The sequence below is a fragment of the Aulonocara sp. 'chitande type north' Nkhata Bay genome, linkage group LG13, assembly GCF_057382095.1.
Source record: "Aulonocara sp. 'chitande type north' Nkhata Bay isolate Kocher_YH1m ecotype deep benthic linkage group LG13, A_spYH_male_GT1.1, whole genome shotgun sequence".
NCBI lineage: Eukaryota > Metazoa > Chordata > Actinopteri > Cichliformes > Cichlidae > Aulonocara > Aulonocara sp. 'chitande type north' Nkhata Bay.
In genome coordinates, this window is record NC_141356.1 from 22,409,801 (window position 1) to 22,433,657 (window position 23,857).

General features: G+C 39.3%; 1 protein-coding gene across 1 annotated transcript; it reads left to right on the forward strand.

Moving 5' to 3' along the window:
• Positions 1-19,988: 19,988 nt before the first annotated feature.
• On the forward strand, positions 19,989-22,983 carry hmx3a (H6 family homeobox 3a). Its single transcript, XM_086258084.1, has 2 exons — positions 19,989-20,619; positions 21,402-22,983. The coding sequence occupies exons 1-2, from the start codon at positions 20,331-20,333 to the stop codon at positions 22,022-22,024; spliced, it is 912 nt and encodes a 303-aa protein (XP_086114210.1). The 5' UTR covers positions 19,989-20,330; the 3' UTR covers positions 22,025-22,983.
• The last annotated feature ends 874 nt before the right edge of the window (positions 22,984-23,857 follow it).

Consider the following 23,857-nt stretch of genomic DNA (forward strand, 5'->3'; position numbering starts at 1 on the left):
CATACTTTTTCTAAATTACATTGAAAGCTGGATTAAAATTTGATGCCACTGTATTCATAATTCCATCAATTTTGAGAAGATGCTCCAGACCACTGGCTTAAATGCAGCCCCAAACCATGACAGAACCTCTAGCATATTTTACAGATGGCTGGAGACCCTTGCTTTTGAAGGACACACACCATGTTAAGATATGCCAGGAAATGACCTTATGCTTTTCAAACTGTGTTATCTTTGGCATTTTGATTGATTCAACTAAAAAAATAGAAACAAATTATATGTTTTTAACACTGTGCTGGTAGTAAGTACCTAAAGTTGTCTGTTATGTGAAGACCCAATACTGTATTATCCCTTGAGGTAAATGGATTTTTATGAATGACTCATAGGTCAGTTAGGTGGCTTAAACAAAAAAAAAGTATTACTCATTCAAGTCTGGAAACTTGGAAGACAAATACAAAGAAACTGGAGGTAGCTGAAGGCTTTTGCACAGTACTATAAAATCTTGTTTTAGATATCTTGATAGCTACTTAAAAATGCTTAGGATTTAAAAAAAAAAGAAATCCTATAATTGTGTTGTTATTTACCAGTACAGTTGTTATTCAAGCACACTGTCATGTTGATATGAATCACCCATCTCTTGCCATAAGCTAAAAAAAAGTTAAAAGATAGCCTGTCCATTCAAATCCATGTCAAAGCATATTTTCACATGTACATCTTGCAGTTATGCGCAAGAGGCAAATGAGGCACAGCAACTGCAATACTGTCAAAAGCTATCGACTCATTCATGTTTCATCACAATCAATAATTTACTAGTACGCGCCTAATGAAGATCACATTCTCCCATTTGTGTCAAAGTTGTAGAAGAACCACTGAAGAGAAGATAATAAATGACCAAAGTAGAGTGAGACCACTGTATCCTTTTACCATGTTGAAACTACTGTCAGGCCATTAGTACTGCAGCAGTAATGTAAACCTGTTGCTGGTGAACCCTTTGTAACATGAGTTACTCAGTACTGTATTCTTTATAAGGAGTATGGTGTGTCTGTGAGTCACTTTAGAGAAGTAAGAGTATTTAAACACGATAATATAATGGTTTTTGATGTGCATTTGGTTGCATGTGCTATTGCCTGGAAACATGTAAATACAGTTTAACAATTTGGACACTAGGTGGTGCACATGCCTCAGTGGTGAAATAAGTTCTTTCCATTCTCATTTAACCGCATGCAGTTTTTAAACAAAAGTACTCCACGTGACGCAACATACAAAGCAAACACAGTAATCTTCACAAGTCCAGAGTTCATTTTATTCGCCATGTTTACGCAGATTACAGCTCAAAGCTGTGCCCAGGCACGGGAAGCTCAGTGTACAGTACCCTACAGTGTGCGTCAGCTCCCAGTCCCAGGGACAGCACGAACAGGACCAGCGGAAGACATGACAGTCGACCTCATCAGTTGAACCATGACCACCGGAGCAGCCAATTACATCACCTTCTAACAGCCTGTCCACACTAATGTTATTTTATTGCAATTTAATTATGCTCAGGTTTCCTCTGGGGCCTGATCCTGTTGAATAATTTACACGCAGCCACAATGATTTGTCGCCACCAAAAGACAAAGTGCGCACTTCTCTGTGCTCTCATTTGTTTCAGTAGTTTTGTTTTTAATTCCTGCCATATCAATTAGTGAAGCAATAATCTTGTGTTGTACTTCCTGCTAAACATTTCCTAAAGTTAGAACCAATGAGGCCTTTCACTTTGAAGGTGTAATTTATTAAGTCTAAAAATACTTAAGGTTCAAACTTAATTTTGCATTAATGCAATGCTCAACAGTGAGCAATGTATTATAAGACTGACAGCAGGTGCTACTCTAATAGAGTTTATTTGGACTTACATTTACACATGGTATGTGATTTTATATGACTTTCCTATGTAAAAGGATGTGTTGAAGCTTACTGTCAAACATTGTACAAACAGACACATGGATTCTACATCAAAATTTTGGTCTATTTGAATCACAATCACTCATATACTTAACATTTTCTAAAGGTCTGACTTGAACTCAAAGCCTTTACATGACTAATCTAATTTATATGAGTGAGTTTGAATATACACAGTCTGCCACATGTAAAATTTGCGCTGGGATAACACCTGCCTTTGAGAAGGCTACAGTGTTATCCACTTACTCTGATTCACATTTAAAAGGCCTGAATGAAAAGGTTCCCTTCTCCTCTTAACCGCTTGATTTACAGGCTGTTTGTGGTTTAATGCCACACGGGACAATTAATTTGCTCTTCCTCTCCTGAAAGAAATTGGAATTTAATTTAGAGAAGGCCTTGACCAGTTTTTTAAGACTTGGTGTCATTTGTTGGGCTTGTGTAAGAGCTGCATTAGAGATCACCCTTCTGGAAAAGCTTTTTAATCCTAGACAAGTGCAGCCATAGTAACGGTAGACGGGAGCCTCTTGGAGGGAGAAAGGTGAAGGGGGACTTTGACGAGATTTATTCTTCTTCTACTGAGACTGTTTCTTTCTTGAGGTCTCCTGCTCCACGTGGAGCATTTGAAAAAGAACTAAGAGGTGGGGGATAGGATAAAGGAGGTATATATTAAGCTTTTCTTTCCTCTCACCACTTAATTTCCTTGCAGGCGCGCCTTGCGCTGTTGTAATGAATGTAATTGCCGCCTTTGATGAGAATGCTATTATCTGGATCACACTTTACATGGGCAAACAAGACTGCCTCTCCCTCCACCTCCACCGCCCATTTAACTCAGCAGTGAGACCCCCCAATTATGCAGGGAACAAGTGGCTTTTCATAAAACCAGCGTGTCGCTCTTGATTGGTGAGGCTTGGAGCTAGCTACATGTGGACAAAGGATAGATTAGATTTGATATAGGCACACCAAAAACCCCATTTCCTTGATTAATTTCCTGCATGCCTCACAGAAAGGTCCCACTTTCTCCTCACTGAATTCTATCTCTCCTTTAAAGACAAACTTTCATCTTATGATAGATGTGGCAACTCAATGGACAGACAGACACTTTATTGACCCAAGTTTGACCATAGCTGCCTGGGCTGCAGGAGAGAATATGAACAAAAAGAGAAATGTTTCAGTTCAGTGGGGAGGATGGGCTTATTTTTCTTACAAAACCTCAAAAATCTTTGTGATCCTACAGTATTTTCGCCTTGAGCTGGGATCAACTCACGTTTTGTGCCGATCCTTTTGTGTTTTAATGTCATCACCCACAGCTCGCGGACACAATTGAGGCCGTTCACTCATTCTGGTGTTCTCTCTTTCACACACCCACACACAGGCACACAAAAGCACACTAAACACCCATTTGATAATAGTGGCGAACAGATATGATGGGACTTTATGAGGTGATGCGTGATAAAGCCGCTGCCACCTTAGGAAGTCTAAGCGTGTTCTTCTGACTCCCTTATTACCGTATTAAAGCACCTCTCGACAAATTCACACACATCTTAGCCCAAATCTCACAAACTGGAGTGATTCTGTCCAATATTCCACCGAGCTGAAATATCCAGAACAATCAAATAGACTGTCACAAGTGACAAATTATACTATTACTCCTCAAAGATTGTCATCCTTGAAATGTATTCATAGCCATTTCTTCTTTATCGCTGAGTGATTATTCCTCTAAGCAAGCAATTCCCCCAATGATAAATTGGTAATCAATTCATTTGACTGTTGTGCTCAAAGAAAGGCTGCAAGGGACTGGCAGCATTGGTCAGTCTCATTCACTTGCATATGTATCCAGCACTAACTCATGGTGTTGCTGAGTATGATGGATGCCATCATACCCACCACCTCACTCTTAAAGGTTTATACCATCAGAAACAGGTTGTCATCCGGACCCAGTCACGAACGAGAAAGAATTGGCCAATATTTTTGACTGAAGTGGCATTTTAGCAGTATTTATTTGATGGTCCCACTACCAAAACCGTGGACCACAAATAAAGAAGATGGTATAATAGCTTTTGACTGGCCAGCTAGCTCCCAACTTGAAATGAAGTGTCCAGTTGTGAGTTATCGTGGCCAAACGTCATTTGTACAGCCTGAAAAGTGGGGACATTTTTCTACCTTGTCACTCTCTTGCTATAGCTCATTGTCCTGAATGATGCCTCTGAACGCACAGTTGCCCTAATACGAGCGTTTCACTCTTGCTGCAAGAAGACTGATAATGGATTAGCCTGTCCATAGGAAGATAATATAGTGCATCCACTGGCACATCCTTAAATACCTATGGGGAACACAGAGCGTCAACTCTCAGCATGCGTGATACACTGCTTAAAAAGAGACTTCAGTTAACCAATGTCTTTAGCAATTAGTCTGCTAATTGTTTTCTAAAGTAATTAGGATATGAATTAATTTTGCTGTATTTAAAATTGAACATTAATGTTTCCTATAACTCAAAGTAAAGTTTTCATATTGCTTGTTTGACCTGATTAGTCATCAAAAGCTCAACGACAGTTAGTGAACTAGTCACGCAGCATATCCTGCATGTTCGCTCTAGAAACTACTTAAAAGATTATCTGATATGAAAAAGGAGTTTGATTATTCTTCTTTCAATTGGCAGTTACATGATTTCAGTTTGACTTTTAGTATTTATGTTCACTTTTGTTGGTTTTACCTCTCAAATTACATTGATGCTATTTTTTACATTTTCTTTGAAAATACTATATTCATGTCATTTACCCGTTTCATTTATCATGTCTTAATGCTATGAAACAACTTCTTACTAATTTATTATTGTAAGGTAGCACAGAATATGAATAAATTCCCCCTACCATCTCTTTAAGTAGAACACAAAGTCCCAGTGTAATGAAAAATAAGACATAACAAGAAAAATTGTCCTCTTTTTAATTCTGAGTGTATAAATACATAAACCTAGGAGAAATATTTTTTTTCACCCATTTCTGTTGTCCAAAAAACCAAAAACAAACCCAAACCTGAATAATGCTCTGTTATTTATCGATATCAAGTTGTTAACAAAGCAGGTCCCAGTATTCCTGGATCTGAGTGGCTATTGAGTTTGAGTAAAGAGTTGTCTGAATTGGACAGTTGTGCTAATGTGAAGGAAGTTTTAGATTAATGAGGCTTCTGCCCTTTGAGGATATTGATCAAATGCAATCTGGCCAGAAACGATTTCCCATGCTCCCCTGTAATATTAATAATGTATCAACGTCACGAACAAAACTGGCCACAGTATTCCTTCGGGCACCTACAGGATAAAAACCCCAAAGATCCCAGAAAGGTGAGGGACACTTAAAATATCAACTGAGTTTTAATGTTTGTGTGACTGGCTTAGAGCTGCTTCCTTATCTCTGCTGTGTAGAGCTTTGAAATGGACATCTCTAATAGGAGCGGACATCCTAGATTATAAAATCGGCTTCAGCCGTTTGAAGGCAGATCTGTGATATGCTTTTATTTTTTAAATCTCACAAAGATACATAGTTGATACATACTTGAAAATAATTAGTGTACAAAACTTTACTTCTTGAAGTTGTTCATTGGCTTAAAGGCAAAGAAAAAGGACTGAAGGAGTTGCACTCATGTGTGTTATGTAACAACTGACATCCTATACAAAACCGAACAGATTAAACAGACAATATCAAAGTTCAACAGAACACTTTGAAATAAAGGAAATGTTATTTGTTTCAGAAACAAATCCAATTTGAGGGTAATTTTAATATATTTATAATTTAAAACTAGAAAAACAGTAAAGATGTCAAGATAAGAGGAAAGAGGTTCACTTAATTTTAATTTACAGCCACTAGCTTTGACAATATTCATCATTACAAAAAGTGTAACGTAATGAGCAGAGTCAATAGGCTTAAAATTATTGATTAAACCAGTCTGACCAGTTTCCCATGATCCCCTGCTGTTTACTTTGTTCTTTTCTGACATTAGCCAGAGGCTAATGGGCTGATGGGACTGTCTTTTGCCCCACGGCGGTGGTACATATTCAGTGCTTCATGTGTGGTTATTCAGCAAGATTACACAAGATTACACAAAAACCACAAAGATAAATTTGGTAGCACAGTGAAGCATGGAAGAGGAAAAACTCTCAAAATTCTTTAATAGTGGGGAACGCGAACATTCATCTAAAATAAAATAAAATGAAATTAAAAAAAAATATTAGTAAACTATTTTCAGAAAGACAAGGATCCCATGATTCAATAGATGGCAAACACTATGGTCTTTTATTTTATTTTATTTTTACCAATATTGTAGTTTTTCTGTGTCAAGCACATAAAAAAAATCCCTCATATTTTCTCACATAACACATTTAACATAAAGGAAACTGCATTCACTACGCAAACATAATTATTCCTGCTACTTCTTAGTAACATAACATGAAACTTGCCAAACATGGTGAAGTTTTTTTAACAGTGCTAACAAATCTCGTAGGCAGGAAGTTGAAACCAAACCATTCTCAGTTTGATGCTCCAAAAGCTGCTCTCTGCAGTGACTCCATCACTGGACCTCCTCCAGGCATCGTTAGCCAGATGATGATGGGAGCTACCTTGGCCATAATAGGAGGGTTGACTGACCCCTGACCCCGTATCGATCTGCTGGCTGTGTCCAGCTGGGCCTCCCCAAACGCAGTCAGCTGGAGAGGTGTTTAAAATCTAACACCCCAGCTCCTATCCAATCCACTACACCCTCATTAATTACATAATTTACCTGTGACAGTGACAAACCTGCTCAGCCACACCGCAGTTTATTAAGGTCGCTGTATAAAGCCCAGGCCAAGCCCAGATCAAAAGTGTGTGTGTGTGTGTGCACGCCTGTGCTCAATGGGGAGTGAAAGACCCCATCTCATACAGTATGGGATTATGAGTATAGATGCATGCTCCTAAGGAGAGTGTGACTGCTTTGTCCTGCCCTGTCGAGCTCCTTAGTGGGGAAGTTTATTTTGATTCATTTGATATGTTGAAAAACAAAGATTACCAATTTTCTTGTATAGACAAGAATATGAGTACAGATTACAGAAACACGGGGGAGAAAAACACAAACAAAACGCCCCGGTAAAGTTTATCATTGTAGACCTTGTAAAACACTGTGCTTGGAATGGTATTTGACATGTTTTTGGATGAAGTATAAAAACCCAGAGATTTAAGACCACTTTCTTTTTATGTCTTTTCTGGTTTTACTTTCTTCAGTTTGCTGACTCAGTTCTTGTCCGGTCTTTGTTGTCTTTGCTGCTCCAGAGCAGAGCAGAGCAGCTTGGTGTTTGTGTGGCATTCATTCCTCAGCTTTCACCATTGCATTGCCTCTTATTTCTGCAGGTGCCTCCAATTCTATATCTGCCTAAATCCCCCCCCCCCCCCCCCCCCACTCTTACCCCTCTATCGTTTCACCTCCTTCAGTATCCCCCTTCCTTTTCTCTTTGCTATAGCCCCCTACACAATAAAAGACTATTGGTTTCCTCTTGCCATACCTTTCCCACTACACACTGGTATTTCAATCTCGACTCAATCGAGAAGGCTGACCTGCAGACATAAAGAATTGGCTTTAAGGCTTTCAAAATGGAACTAAATCTGCTGCAGGTCACACTGGGGGAAAATAAGCGGCAAATGTAAGTAAGCATGAAATAGTTTTTCATAAATAATCCAAATGACAGCAGGCTTTCTAATGGTGCCAGGGGGCTGTAAAAGAATATGTTGCCAATTTCTCCCCTATTAAAGTGAAATAGAAAGCCAAATACATAACGTGCTGACGGAAAAGTTGCATACTTGGGCCCATTAGATGGGAGATTGAGGACACAGTTGGGTATTAGAGGTGGTTGTAGTTGGAGGTAAGGTGGTGGAGTGATTGCTAGCCTTACAGTCAAGGTTTTTCCACTGTGGGGAAAAAGAATGCCCCTCCTTCACATCAAATCAATTGGTCAATAACTGCCCCCTTTTTCCAGCGTGTGCACAGGTAGGCAGTTCTCCCTATGCACTGTTGATTTGATTTGCACTTATGTTTTTACAAATAATCAATGTTCCATTTTGACTGATACAAGGCGTAATGACTGCATACACTGTCAAAGAGGGAAAAAGGAAAGAAGTAAGAAATATATATTTGTAACTGAAAAAAAGGATCAATGTGGGAGTGCTCAGCCAAGAGCCTGAAATAGCACAGATTCAACAAACAGGTTACGCAATTCCTTCAGGCCAACGAATGTTGACGCAAGCGTTATCGTTTACTTATGTAAATACACAAATACTAAAATAAAAAATACAAAAAGAAAAATTTGCTTTCATTTATGTGAATTTATACAACAGTTATTAACAAAATCTATTTAAACATCTGAAAAGTTCACATAATTCCCTGTCTTTTAATATTTTATATTTCTGATGCATTCATTGATGACAAAAATGCATGTAATAATACAAATAAAAATAAAACATTTATATGTATAATTGAAGTGTGATTTCTGCCCAAGTATTTAAATAAATTTGTGCAGTTACATGAAAGTAAGCTTTGTATATCAACAGCTTTTTTTCTTGTTGTCGATTTGCTTTTATGCCTCCCAACCAAACAACAGAGTGCACAATTTAGCAATACAGTGCGTATTATAAACATGTCTTGTGTTGTTGTCTGCATAAATGGAGGAAAAAAAATGTGTTACATATGCTCTTCTATCTCAGTCATAAAACATTTGATTGAATTTTTTGGTGTTAAGCAGCTATGTGAGGCTACTCATTGTGTGTATGTGCCTAACAGAGAAAGTGATTTGAAGTCCCCTTGAGTCAGACTCTGTTATTTATTGCTATTAAATGGTTAATTTTCCTGGGTGCCCTGAGGACTTTGGCATGTGTTAAGATGTGAGGAAGATAGAGTTGTCAAGGCTTGGTCTGAATACTTGACATATGAAGAGAGCAATTTTGAGAGGCCCATTAACGATTGGTATAGGACAAATGCAAAATTCTATTATCTACATTATATGATTTATCTGTATATGTACTATATATATGTCTTTATTTGTATAGACACTAAAGCCCTTACTTATCAACCTTTTAAATAAAGCAAAAATATTTTATACCCACTTAAAACTCTTCTTATTCTTATTAAATTCTTCCTCAAAATGTATTTTATTTTGAAAATTAGCCCATACAACAACACATGAAAGTAAAACAAACCCTTTGAGACTCAAACTGAGTGCAGAAAACAAAAAAGTGTTATAATGAGTAACTAAGTTAACTTATATGTTATACTTTTTTTCATCTTCAAATGTATTTATTTATGTATTTATGTATTTCTAATGTAAATCCAAACATTAAACGAGGTCCTTTTGTAGCAAAAGACAAGGGTGTCCACATAGTACATAAACTTACTCTGCATATGTTCAAATTCATATATGTGTATGTGCAGGCCTCTCTTGTCTTTGTTGAAATTACCTGTCATTAGGCAGTCCTGAAAGCTGCTGTAAGAGGCAGAGGACACATACTAATCAGTTGACAGCAATAGCACTTGTTACCAAAACATGACAAGAGAAGGAGAAGAGAGAGCAAACAAACGCCAATTACTGTCTGTTATGGGGAGGGGGAATTTGTATTTGAGCCCTGTTCGTGATCATATACTCCTTGCTATACTCACAAACCAACCAAGAGGGTCAGCAAAGCTTCGCCCACAGGGAAGATATGAGCATTAGTGTCTAGTAGAAAAACACGTTTTTTTGTTCTTTGACCTGGAAAAGTGAGATTTTCGTTGAGTTTAATAGTCTTGCTCCTGTTCTGTTTTTGTTATTTCCCCAGTTATCCTCTTCAGTTTTGGAGCATCCATCCCCCTATGTGTCAGAGAGCTGCAGGTTTTCCACTAGAGCTGATGGAAAAGCAGAGACAAAGAGGCAGTTAAACTGCTGTTAGTTTTGATTGGTTAGTAATGGGCTTTTATTCATTACCCAATTTATTGATCCATCAGTAATCAATTTTGGCTCATTCCCAACCCATGAGCTGAATCTCAATCCATTTTCTGAAGTGCCTCCTTAATTCTACGAAGAAGCACTGGTGAGTCTTTAATGCGGCGGTCTCTCTCATTACACTGGAGCGCACACATCAGTTACATGTATTTCTTACGGGCCACTGGCTTCTGTGGCAGTCTGACTGAAGTCGTGGGGAGATAGTCAGCTATGTCTGGCCTGTGAGTGCACTCTGTCTGTGTTTCTGGGCTCACTTGAGGTGGTTCCGCTGCTCTGCTTGTCGAGGTCTAAGGTGACACTTTCTCATCCCTGTCAGGATCACATCCTTGATACCAACAACTCTTCAATTATGCAGTGACACAGAGAGATCAGCTGTCTCTGTGGATGGGGACAAGATAATATGGTGACGCTGACAGTGCATTACACAAGTTCTCTGGGTGTGTAGCCAAGCTCTTTAGAGGACAGTACAGCCAGTTAACCTTATCTGCATATGTCTCTGCTATCTGATGCTCATTGTAGAGGTAGGCTTTTTGAATTAAGCCACTGATTCAGACAGACTTCCAGAAAGCTACTCATTCAGTAAATTACAAGGATAACTCAGTACAATTGGTTCAGTTAAGATTTTGCAGTAAAGGTTTGCTCTAGTATCTGCTGAACTACTCACTTGGTCTACTAATATTACAAAGTTGCTGAACATATAGTCATCAGGCAGACTATGTGTACAAAATGCCCCATAACCTCCCAGTGCCTGTATAAATTGGAAAAGTTTGGCATATCCTGCTCCAAATGTCTTTTTAAAACATTTTTTAGATTACATGTGAAGCTGGAGCAAGAAGCAAATCCTTCTCCTTACATTCAAAGTCTTGAATAATCAGCCCCATCTTATCTTGACGAAAGAATAATACTAGACGATCCCAAAAGGCGGTGGTTAGCACTGCCGCTGCACAGCAAGAAGGTCCTGAGTTCAATTCCACCATCAGGCTGGGGTCTTTCTGTGTGGAGTTTGCATGTTCTCCCCGTGTTTGTGTTCCCTCCAGATACTCCGGCTTCCTCCCACCGTCCAAAGACATGCAGTCAAGTTTGTGGGGATTGATTAATCCAAATTGCCCATAGGTGTGAATGTGAGCGCAAATGGTTGTCTGTCTCTGTGTGTTAGCCCTGTGACAGACTAGCGATCTGTCCAGGGTGCATCTCGCCTCTTGCCATATGACAGCTGGGATAGGCTCCAGCACTCCCCGTGACCCTGAAAAAGGATAAGCGAATGGATAGATGATCCCAACAGAGCAGTCCCTGACTACTGGTTTACTTGTGGTTCCAATAGAGTATTTAAAAGTAGAATGGGAAGCAGAGTCTTCCCTCTGCTGTAGAACCAGCTCCCAGTTTGGATTTGGGAGATGGACACCCTCTCTACTTTCAAGATTAGGCTTAAAGCCTTCTTTTCTGATAAAGCTTGTAGTTAGGCCTGGATTAAGTAACAGTGAATCAGTCGTTAGTTAGTGTTTCTTTTCCCCTCACTATGTGTTTACACGTCTGTGCATTTAATGCTTAGTTATTATTCATCTCTGGCTCTCCTCCAAAGTGTGTATCTTGATCTTGACCCGTCTTCATCCCCTCACCCCCAACCGGTCGGCAAATGGCTACCCCTCCCTGAGCCTGGTTCTGTTGAATGTTTCTTCGTGTTAAAAGGGAGTTTTTTCTTCCCACTGTCGCCAAGTGGTTGCTCAAATGAGGTCAGTTTGACTGTTGGAGTTTTCTCTCTATTATAGTATTGCAATATAAAACATGTTGAGGAGCTTGAAATGACTGTTGTTGTGATTCGGTATGTAAATAAAATATAAAATGTAAATAAAAGTGAATTGAACTGAAGCTGCAGCTAATTAGTTTTACTGGAGATCAAACTATGTCTAGTCAGGAAATAGCAAAAATTACTGAAGCCTCATGCAGCAGTTAACAAATAACTTTTACTGAATTATACACACTCTCACAAATTTCCTTTTTCTTTTTAAGTGTTGAGGATTTTCAATGAAATCTGCTCTACGAATTTTGGGGGGGGGGGGGGGGGGGGGGGGGGTTAACCTTTGGAGAAAGCCAGCCTAGCTTTTTCTCTGTGTTCTCATACAGACACACAAGTGTTGTATAAATGCTTTTTTAATGAACTCTCAGCAAGAATGTAAAGCAGCAAATTTCACAAAATGTCTAACTAATCTTTTACCATATTTTGCAATCAATTAATTACGTGGTTAATAAGATATGAGACAAACAAGTTCCTTTTTTAAAAAACTACATCCTTGGTTGAGTGGGTCGCCCGGGCCACATTTAGATATTGTTAAGTGGCTTTCAATAGCTCCCTTGATTTCACAGTTCCAAATGACCCACGATAATCAGGTCATTAAAATGAGCCCATTCTCCACATCTGACACACTTCCACTCCCGCCTCATCTGAATAACAAATCAGCTCTGCTGTGCTTTCTCAAATAGAAAGGGGGAGAAAAAAGAGGGAAAACTAACTTTGTCTTAAATTCCAGGTTAACCTTATCTCTATACTCAGAAGTAAAGATTGTAAGTAAACTAGAGGGGTAAAAGGTTCTGTCAAAAGTGCCTGTGCCTGTGTGAAAGTACCCGGTTTTCTTAATTCATCCCTTAGGACTGGATAAGTCTATCAATCTGTTAAATTGGAAAGCCATTAGGTGCCTTGGTTTATGTGTTTCAAGCTGTTAACTATAGGCTGATTGATTGTTGTTCCTTTGATGGGATATGCTGATCTAATCTCACTGTGTGCACGTTTGCAATAAATTACACAATTCATTTCCCCCATTTAGGGAGGGGGCGGGTGGGGGGAATCACACCTCCAGGCATGCCTTCTCTCTGCAGGCAAAAGAGCAGGGAACCTATTTTATGGTGCCATTTAGCCGGCAAGCTTTTAGCAATCCCAGCCTTCTTTCTAACCCCCTCTCTCACCCTCTACCCTTCCAAAAAATCGAAGCATAATCAAGGTGTATGTTTAGAAAATTTATTGTTATAATTTTCCCCCATAATCTCTTCCATTCTCCTGCCGCCGCACTGACATAGATCATCATCTAAAAAGAGAAAATGGATAGCAGTTTAAAATTTATCGGTCTTTGATTCTCAATTATACGTGTTTATGACTTCATCTGTCTTCAGTGACTTCAACCTTTTCCATTATGGTGGAATATTATTTGTACGGAATCCATTAAATTCACAAGGCAGGACTCTAATGGTGGGGCTGCAGCGATTTGCAGAGGGAAAAGTTTTGAAAGGTTGGCTTTAGGAAAAGCGTGGATGTTATGACACAAGAAATTGCTTTATTGATGGTCTGCTCTGTTGCCTGTGCATTTGGCCATTTGTTACCCGGCCCATATCTATATCTCAGGCTGACACTGATGAGAACTTTTTTGCTACCCTCTCCAGATTACCGAGTTGTAATGACACATACAGGCTGCCTAGGTAAAAGCTTACAATCCAGGGCAGAGTTTCTGGAGGTACAGAGGATGGACATTGAGCCTGTGTGCCTGGAGGGCTCAGATGAAGCTGCTCATAATGGAGAAAAAGGACTACATCACTCCTATGACTGTTTCCATCCAAACCTTACAGAGGTCATCATCTCTGCTGAGGAACAATAAAGAAAGGGAAAGGGTGATAAAATGTAGATAAAATGATAGCAGCAAGGATAAAAAGGAGAATATATCTTCTGTGTGCCCACATCTGTTCATAAGGTGCTAAGCAACATGCTTTTTGATTATTTCTAAAAGAGAGTCGACACACATATATCGAATATTATGGCCTCGTGTGACATAAAAACATTTGCCAAAAGAGCTGTCATCTTCATACGTGTTGTGTTCTGTTTACACAAGAAGCAACAAGATTCAACCAAGTGCTGCCTGAATGACATTGAGCTCCTTCAACTAGCTGGTGCAAGGAGCCAAGTAAAAGCTAATCAGGCTGTAATTCAAGATTCGCCTGGCCACTTGCAATCAATACCTGCACAATCCCAATTAAAGCTTGCCGGGTCAGTGGACGGCCACCAATTCCTTTACAAGTTAAATGCAATACTTAAATCTAAGCAATCTCAGTGTGGCCTTCATTGGTTTAATGGCTCGTTCCAAGTGGAGTGGACAGTTAAAAGTGCAAGAAGGACACAGGTTGGACGGGTTTCACTGATCAATGGCGTCGTCTGTGTGGATGCAGTTTGACTCTAAGACCTTGTTGTCCTTCAGGGTTCTGTGTAAAAACTCTGTTTCAGAGTGACGTTTCGTCAGCTGGCATCTGCATTTACCTAAGCAGGTCATTTGCACTGTTGGGCTTCAGTTACAGTCCAAAGTACAGTAAAATACTACTATATTATTTTAATATTAAATAAGGCTGTTATCGTTTTAATTGCACTAAGTCCTTAATGAGTACACAATCTCATAAGCTCAGAACCTGTAGTGGAAAGTAACAAGGCTCCTTTTTGGAGTACTTCTGAGGTACCTGTACATAGAGTCCATGTATAGTTTTCACAGGACTCTGCAGTCCTTAGAAAAACTCTCCATGATTCTTCAGCTTGCAGAACCCCCTTTAGCAACAATAACTTGAATTAAATTGAAATAACTGCTTTCTGTATGACTTTATCAGTCTCTTCCAAAGAAGGGTTGCCAAGGCATACTGACAATTTAAGTTTACTGTCGTGAACTTTAAGATTTAACATGCTGACTGAGGCCTGTAGCTTTTGGATTTCTTGTAATTTCTTTGAGCATTGCATGGTTTGACCTTGGGTGAATTTGCTGAGACAGACTCCTGAGAAGAACGGCAACTGTTTTGAATGTTTTTCCAATTGTTAATACACTTTCCCACTGAAGAATGATGAACTTCACATTGTTTGGAAATACACTGTTAACCCTTCCCAGACTGATGGGCAGCAGTGATTGCTTCTGAACACTCCAGACCAAAACACTGGGTTATTGAGGTGCCCACACTTGCTGATGATCAGTCAATCAAGTGTTTGATTAGCAATACCTGGCTGCTACTTATCCACTTAATTCTTATGAAAGCAGTGTACAATGTTTCACAAGACTGCATAAAAACCTGTTAAGTCTTTCTTTTTTCACATGACTGTAAATGAAATGATTCTAGTCTGTATCTGGGGTGGCTGTAGCTCAGGGTCTAGAGCAGGACAACGACAAACTGGAAGGTTGGTGGCTTAACCCTTGACTGCTCCAGTTTCCAGTTTGCCTGTATCTTGTCCAAAGTATTACTCCAAGATACCAAATCTAAACTAGCTCTTGGATGTGTAACCGGAAGGTTGCCGGTTCGATCCCCAGCTCTGTCTGTCCTGGTTGTTGTGTCCTTGGGCAAGACACTTCACCTACCGCCTACTGGTGTTGGCCAGAGGGGCTGATGACGCGATATGACAGCCTCACTTCTGTCAGTCTGCCCCAGGGCAGCTGTGGCTACAACTGTGGTTTGCCTCCACCAGTGTGTGAATGTGAGAGTGAATAAATAGTGGAATTGTAAAGCGCTTTGAGTGTCTAGAAAAGCGCTATATAAATGCAATCCATTGTTGTTGTTGTTGTTATTATTATCCATCCATTCACTTCCGCTTATCCTTTTCAGGGTCGCGGGGGGCACTGGAGCCTATCCCAGCTGTCATAGGGCGAAAGGCGGGGTACACCCTGGACAGGTCGCCAGTTTGTCACAGGGCTAACACATAGGGACAGACAACCATTCACACTCACATTCACTCGCACATTCACACCTAGTGACAATTTGGATTATCCAATTAACCTATCCCCACAAGCTGCATGTCTTTGGACGGTGGGAGGAAGCCGGAGTACCCGGAGAGAACCCACGCAAACACGGGGAGAACATGCAAACTCCACACAGAAAGACCCCGGCCTGATGGTGGAATTGAACTCAGGACCTTTTTGCTGTGCGGCAACAGTGCTAACCACCGTGCCAGCGTGCATTATTATTATTATTATTATTCATCAGAGTATGAATGTTAAAACATATATGCTTGTATGAACGGGTGTAAATGGATAATTGAAGCATGATGTCTAAAGCGTTTCAAGTGCTCAAGTAGAGACGAAAGAAAGAAAGAAACCATCACATTTTAGTTTTACTTTTTTCTACACTGCATTAACAAAGAATTTGGTTTTTAAATATAACCACCTTCAATGCTTTTTCATGCTTTAAGTACATTTTGCGATTATAACATATAATTTTCTATGTTTACTTGTAATGGAGTAATTTTTAGAGTGATAATGGTATTTTTTTTTCAACTTGTATTCCTCTATCTCTCACCACATTAATCTTAAAGCTGTTTAGGCACTAGTTACTTTGAAGATCATGATTTTTACAAAAACAAGTGTACAGTTTAAAATGTAACAATGAAAGATGAAACAACAAAACAGTATAAATGTGCTAAATTAGCTTCACCGTAACAAATGACAATGGTAAAAATACTTGCTAGAAATTGGAACTGACAATAATAATAAAACACAGGAGCATTGTTTTACATTATGATTATACTTTTGATACTTTAGTAAAAGTAGACAAACAGAAAATATACTTAAAGTGGCATTTGCAGTGTCGAGCTATCACTGGTAAGAGGTTGTTTTTATATAGCAGTACTACTATTTTTACTCATTTAAAGGATCTGAAAACTTCCTCCACTGCTGCTCACATCTCCAAAAACCAAACCCACAAATCTACTGTCAAAATCTCGTACCCACCTATTTTTCCCCCATTCTCTTTCTAGTTTTCTTTCTCCGAGCTTTCGCCTTTGCAGCCATGTCTTTTATCACAGTTTTTACCCACAGAAAGGAATTCTCACAAGATATCAAAACAAAAATCTATATTTAATATGGGCGCAATTACAAAGCAAAGTTGGCTGCACAAGGCTGTTGTCACCAGAGTGCGTGTTTTTCATCAAATAGGTCATTAGATGATGATGGATGTAAACCTATAAAGTATCTAAACTGGACCTTTTAACAAACCACGAGCAACACTATCATTTCTCTAATAGAACCTGCTGACCGTGTCATTCCCTCCTGCCATTTGTCATTTTTCCTTGTGAAATAATCAATATCTGGGCGCTTTGAAATAAATAATATAAAAGTCATAGTAACCTACCCGAGGAGCAACAAAAATAGACTTATGGAGCATTCAGAAGGCCTATATGGCTTCTGGGCAACGTCTACTGCATGTTTCTAATCAATGCATAATATGAACTGTACTTTTAAAAAAACAAAAAACAAAAAACAAAAAAACAGACTACGGGATCTGAGTTTGTACAGTTTGTTTTCAATATAAGCATTAATTGCATTCCTTCTTTTTCCCACTTAAGAATGGTTGTGTTTATGGAGTAAATATTACTTGTCAGTCATTTCTGTTGAGTCACATCACAATAAATAGGTACAAGAGTCAGTGTTATGCAGGGGTTAGAATATTAATACAGACTGGTGTTGTGACTCCAGTCTGCATTAATACATACAGAACAGTTTTCAAATTACACAGGTTATCACATAGATGGTTATTAGGGATTAGATGCTTTTAAACCCTCCATTTGCTTGACTGTGCGTGTGAATGAGACTTGTAGTTAGAAAGTGCTTTGTGTGGTCAAATAGAGTAGAAAGGTGCTATATAAAGTACCGGTCCAGTTACAATTTCATAGGTACATTAAAGATGTTGTATCAGTTAAGCAAAACCCTATCTTATACTAAGAGCTGGAAAAGAAGATGACTTGTTTACATTTCTTAACTGTTTGATTTTTTTTCTTAATTCAACACTAAGCTATACGTATGAGAGTAAAGAGACTGGTAGAAAATAGGAGAAAAAAATGTCAGTGAACTTGACATTTACTTAATGAAGAAAATACACCAAAATTTAACCATTTGTACAAAAATGTCTCGTTTTATAAGCTAGCTGTCATATAGTCCACAAATATGTGCGATGAATACTAATTACAGAGCTAAATTTGGCAATTCAATATTTATAGCTACACAAAGTAACCCCTTTGATGTGAACCAATTTAGACTTATTAAAAAGTAGTTCAGGATTTGAGGCCATTGTCATGAAATGCTTTTTAACATTTAACAGTGCTGTATAACACAAATCCTGCAAAAAAACCCCCAAAACAAAACAAAAAAAACAAACAACCTCAGCATCTTAGAGACAAACATAACTGGAACTTACTGATTTCAGTATTATTATTGTAGTAAATTGATTAAAAAAAAATTAAACTACTATAAGGGCTATATGAAAAAGTTCAAACAGGTGACATTTGAAAGATATATACAATTAGAATGATGGGGTTTTACAGTGGAAGTGTACACAATCTCCATCTCAGCCTTTGGAGTGCACACACATGCAATGCTGCCTATAAGGAAATGCTGTAATGACATCCCTCTTCCAGGATATTTCCACTTGCAGAGCTCACTAAATGAATTACACGTGGTAATTGCACAGACATGCCAGTGCATAGGAACTCTGATGCTGATGTAGAAAATGAACCATAATGCCGACTATAACCTTCATATCCCTCCTTATCTCTGCATATTATAGGGCTAATGAATTTCTTCAGGAAGCAGGTGATGATGATGATGATGAGGATTGATAGCAAAAATGAGTGTATCAGTCAGGCCACACATGTAATGAAACTGTGTTATAGGGCGAATAATCCATGTTTGTCCTGAATTCAAACATACTTTTTTAGTCTCTTTGGGAGAATTTTACCATAAATAGTACAGAGCTGCACATAAGCATAACTAAAATCCTCAATGTATACTGCAATATTTGTCTCCCAGTTTCCTTAATACCACATTATGCTAACACTCTTGCCACCTTACTGTGCTTAACTTAAACACACAAATATTTTCCAACATGGCACACACATGCAGTTTCTCCTTTTGGCCCACAGAGGACGCTGTCTCCTCGTTCTTCTTCTTCTACAGCAGCTTCCAACCAATGGACTTTTTTCCCCCCTTTTTTAAACAACTCAATTAATATCAATGAGTGAATATACATAGCACATTTACAAAGAGTGCAATCTGAGGGATGAATTAACCAAATCGATTAGGGAGGAAAAAATGACCGTGCGACCCGCAGACATTGTGGAAGTGGCCCTCGCTGAAAATCAATGAATTAGAAATATGAATCTAATCGCCCATTGGTGACATGTTGAGCAGCTGCAGCCTGATCTCACGCCTTTTTCATATCGTGTCGCAGAGAGCCAAACAAAAATTGAGGAACTACAAACGTGCGCTATTTAGCAGTTGCAGTGCTGGCATGGAGGCCATAGCACCTTAGTGATAGGCAAATGTCAAGTAAATATGGAAATGTTAAAGATTATACGGGCTGGAGATTTATAAACTGAAAAACGTCGCTGAGGTTTTGCATTATGTTTTGTTTTTATTAAGGTTATTTTACAAGTAGAAGTAGAAGGCCTTATATTATCTTGACCTGATACTCTATCATGACTGGATTTTATTTATTTATTATGCTCGTTTTACACTATTCGCTTCTCATTAACAGCGATTTGTTTAAACGGACTCCAAATAAAAACATCACATTTAGGCCTCACATATTTGACGATAAGTTTGGACGTGCTTTAGCCAGCAGGTCACCCAGTTATTCTTTAGAATAGGCCTCGACTTTTTTTTTGATGATCATTTAAAAAGTCATATGTAAAACGGTGTTTCGTTGGGATATATTACTCAAACAATTTCCAAAAAAAATGCGGGACGTGATTTGAGACTGGATTCAGAATAACCTCGCGCAGTAAATCTGGGTCTCGTTGTAATGTCAGCTGTATGATGGGACGCTTGTTCTGACGGTCCAAACCTCCCTTTTTGGCGGTAACAGCCCCGTGTTCATTTGCTGCTAATTGGACTATATGAGACCAATAACAAGCGAGCGCACACAGCCTGCAGCTAGAGAGCACAGAGAGGGGAGGACTCCCCCCCCCCTCCCTCGCTCTCTCTCTCTCTCTCTCTAGTCACCGTCTCTCCCTTAATCCCATTTGCCATTGTACATGCCCAATCGCCTATACTTTCCGCATTTAACTTGGATGACATTTTTATTTCATCATTAGCATCAGACACCAGACTGACTGACACGGTGGACCCAGTTTTTGCGTTTTAACGGAAGAGCCCGGGATGAGGCATCTCCATGTTTCTAAGCGCGTGTGCTCTTTTTGCCTCTCGAACAGTTTATTTCATTATTTTCTAGCCTAGACGGACGCGTTTCTTTTTGGTGAGCTTTTCGGCTGTGAAATCAAGTTTCAGAGAATAAAACAGGAACTCCTCGTAGCCAGGATAACGACAGCCTGTAAGTCAACATTGCCTTCCCCCCCTTTAAAAAAAAAATCCGGCTTCCGTGGTCCCCTCGCGCTCAGACCACAACAACCGCGATGCCAGAGACAACGCAAGAGACGTGCGCTTCGGCCAAGGACTCTCCTTTCTTCATTAAGAACCTGCTGAACTGTGATAACAAACCGTCCAAGCCCAAGCCCGTACTGGCGGCCACCAAGGCAGCTTTAGAGGGAGGATTTTCCTTTTCCCAGGTTGGTGACTTCAACTTTCCACGCTTCGAACTGCCCGCACAGAGATTCAGTCTACCCGCTCACTACTTGGAGCGCACCTCAGCGTGGTGGTACCCTTACACCCTCAACTCAGCCGCCCACCTACACAGAACTGAAGGTAAGCAAACAACTGTTGCGCAATTATCCAACGAATCCACTGTTTTTGTATGAGTTCCTTCTAATGAGTAAGTAGAGTAAAGCAAACTTCTAAATTGAAAGGGGAGATTTGTGCGGTTTCCTGATAGGCATCATGCACACATAGCCTCACACCAGAGTGTATGATTTAACACCTTGTCCTCTGAAGGCCTATTTTGTTATGCCACGACGTGGGATAATAGATCAATAAAGAAACACACATAAAATGAAGTAGACATCATGAAATCATTGGAGGAGGGTGACGATGCGCAGCGTGCTTTTGATTTGTCTATTGGCGCACATCTTACCTCTGAGGCTTGGCTACTGGGAGCCTTTTATCTGCCTTTTTCTGTGATTTATTCACCTGGAATAAAAAAAAAATAGACTAATGTGGATGGCATTATGATAGCCTAATACAAAGAAAGCGATATTATTTTACGTTTATTTAGTTATTTAGGCTGTAGTATAGGCTGATAAAAATAATGAATAAAATAGGTGTACATAGTTTATAACTTAGGTCTATTCAAATTACTGTTTAATGGGGTAAAAATGACATTTTCATCATTTTTGAAGATGTTGTGTACAGTTATGTCTACCTCTGAAATGGTTTATGTCATGACGCAACGCATTTTCTTCTGCCACTATTTATTAGCAACCATCTGTTTCCCAAAACCCACTGACTGTCCAATATCAACAGGCTGTAATAAATGCCCGATAGACTCCAATATTTATGACTACGTCTCCCTGCATGTATCCCCATTTCAGTCACCGAGAAACCAGGAGCCAGAGACTCCTCTCCAACTTCGGGCACGGACAGAGACTCGCCGGACCTGGCGCTCAAATCCGAGCCAGACACCAAAGATGACGACGAGGACGACGAGCACAACAACAACAAAAGCAGTGACGAGATAATCCTGGAGGAAAGCGACACGGAAGAGGCCAAAAAAGATGAGCTGGAGGAGTGGAAGAAAAGGGACGATGACAAGAAGCCGTGCCGCAAGAAGAAGACGCGCACGGTGTTCTCACGGAGCCAGGTGTTTCAGCTGGAGTCCACCTTCGACATGAAGCGATACCTGAGCAGCTCGGAGCGGGCCAGCCTGGCCGCTTCCCTTCACCTGACGGAGACTCAAGTGAAGATCTGGTTTCAGAACAGGAGGAACAAGTGGAAAAGGCAGCTGGCCGCGGAGCTAGAGGCTGCCAACCTGAGCCACGCTGCGGCGCAGAGGATAGTCCGGGTGCCCATCCTCTACCACGAGAACTCGGCCTCGGAGAGCGGAGGGGCCACTGCCAACGTGCCCGTGAGCCAACCGCTCCTCACTTTCCCGCACCCCGGCGTCTACTACTCCCATCCCATCGTCACATCTGTGCCGCTGCTCAGACCAGTTTGAAAATAGTTGAGTTTTTAGGCACAACTTGGTGTCTGTTTCCTATATCAACTCATTAAAAAAGAAGAAGAAGAAAGAAATCAAAAATAAAAAGGACAAAATATTTTTATACAACCAGTGAATGAAAAAAGAAAAAGAAAAATGAGAGACTGTTACTGTCAGGCTTTCATGGACCTATTTTTGGCAAATAGATTGTTTCATTTTTCATAAAGATGCCGTTTACACGTGATCTGACAATTTGAATCCCATTATTACTATTATTATTATTGTTATTATTATTATTATTGTTATTATTATTACCTCAGGAGTCCACTTGCTTACACTGCCTGATGAGTGTCTTTATTATTCGTTTTCCTCCCAGACTGCGTTTGTATCTGGACACGTCAGCTGTGTGACTAAAAAAAAATCACCATGTTTACAAAAAGTGTCGGCCTGAAGTCGACATCTGCTCATCATTTAGCATTTGATTTTATTCACATTTCAAGAATTGATATCACGATGTGCAATACACGGCATGCTGTGAATGAATGAAACAGGAAACATACGTTTTGTCATCTGCTCATGTTAAAATATTGACAAGGATTTGATGTAATTATCATTATTTTTATTATTATTATTAATTATTTTTGCTTTATAAAGCGTTTGTTGGGGGACAATCAAGACACTCTGAGCTGTAAAATACCCATGTAGCTTTATGTTTAGTTTTAGTAATTCTCACTCTAGCCCCCTCTTCATGGACACGTCTTTGAAGCACAAGTGTGAGGTCCAGTGTCTCCTGAGCTTTGTGTTTTTTGAGCAGGAACGGCAAAAATATCGACTACCCTGGTGTACAAAATATGTAAATGTATATATTTAATGAGGCGCGGGGAAAGGCGATTCCTCATACGGCTTTTTCTTTGTACAGTTAAAACATCGTTTTGATATTGTATTGCTGAACCATGTTGTGAAATAAATGGAGAATATTCCGTACATTTTAACACATTTTTTGTCGTCTAAAAAAATAACAGGTTGTTAAATAGAGCTATGTTTAGCTTGTTTTCTATATTTTATGCAGAAAATTGAATTATTATAAAACAAACCCCAACAACTCTGTAGTCGTGCACGCGTGCGCATGCCTGAATAAGCTCTCTAAGCTTGAGCAGGTGGGCTTCTGTAATCATCTTAGTGTTATGCACTTTGAAGCGTGATTTTACATAAAAAGTGGCTCGGTCAATTAGATGCGTAATTGCCACCATCTTGTCAAAATTATGGATAATGTATTCAGAAGTGGAAATTACTCCCTGTGCATGAGCTGCTGTCTTTTAACACTTTTCTCTCTCGTGACCGCGTGTTTTTTGTAGCTGTGTGTTGGGTTGTGTTAGCGTGCGTGTAAGGATGTCGGCATCTATGACAAGCATCCCCACCTGATGTTGCTAAACGCCGCGACCTTAACCATTCCTATATATATATATATATATATATATATATATATATATATATATATATATATATATATATATATATATATATATGTACGTACACACACACACACACACAATAATAAATAATAAATAATAAATATTAGGGTGGGAAACTGTGCAAATTACAAAAGGAAGAAGAAAAAACAATATAAACAATATAGAGGGAAATAAAAAGAAAGATCATACGTACAGATGTCTTTTTGTTTTTTACTTCCTCACAGCGTTTTCAGTTGAAGCATATTACTCTGCAATGCTCCACATTGTGGGTGCTTTCTAATGCATACAATCCTACAGGTGTCACTGGACATTGAAAAGCCACGCGTGGTTTCTGTATATACCTACATTTTTCAAGATTACATATATACATATATATATA

Coding starts and splice junctions, on each gene's coding strand:
- hmx3a (XM_086258084.1), top strand. CDS start 20,331: ATGCCAGAGACAACGCAAGAGACGTGCGCTTCGGCCAAGGACTCTCCT. Junction 20,620..21,401: donor CCACCTACACAGAACTGAAG/GTAAGCAAACAA, acceptor TCCCCATTTCAG/TCACCGAGAAACCAGGAGCC.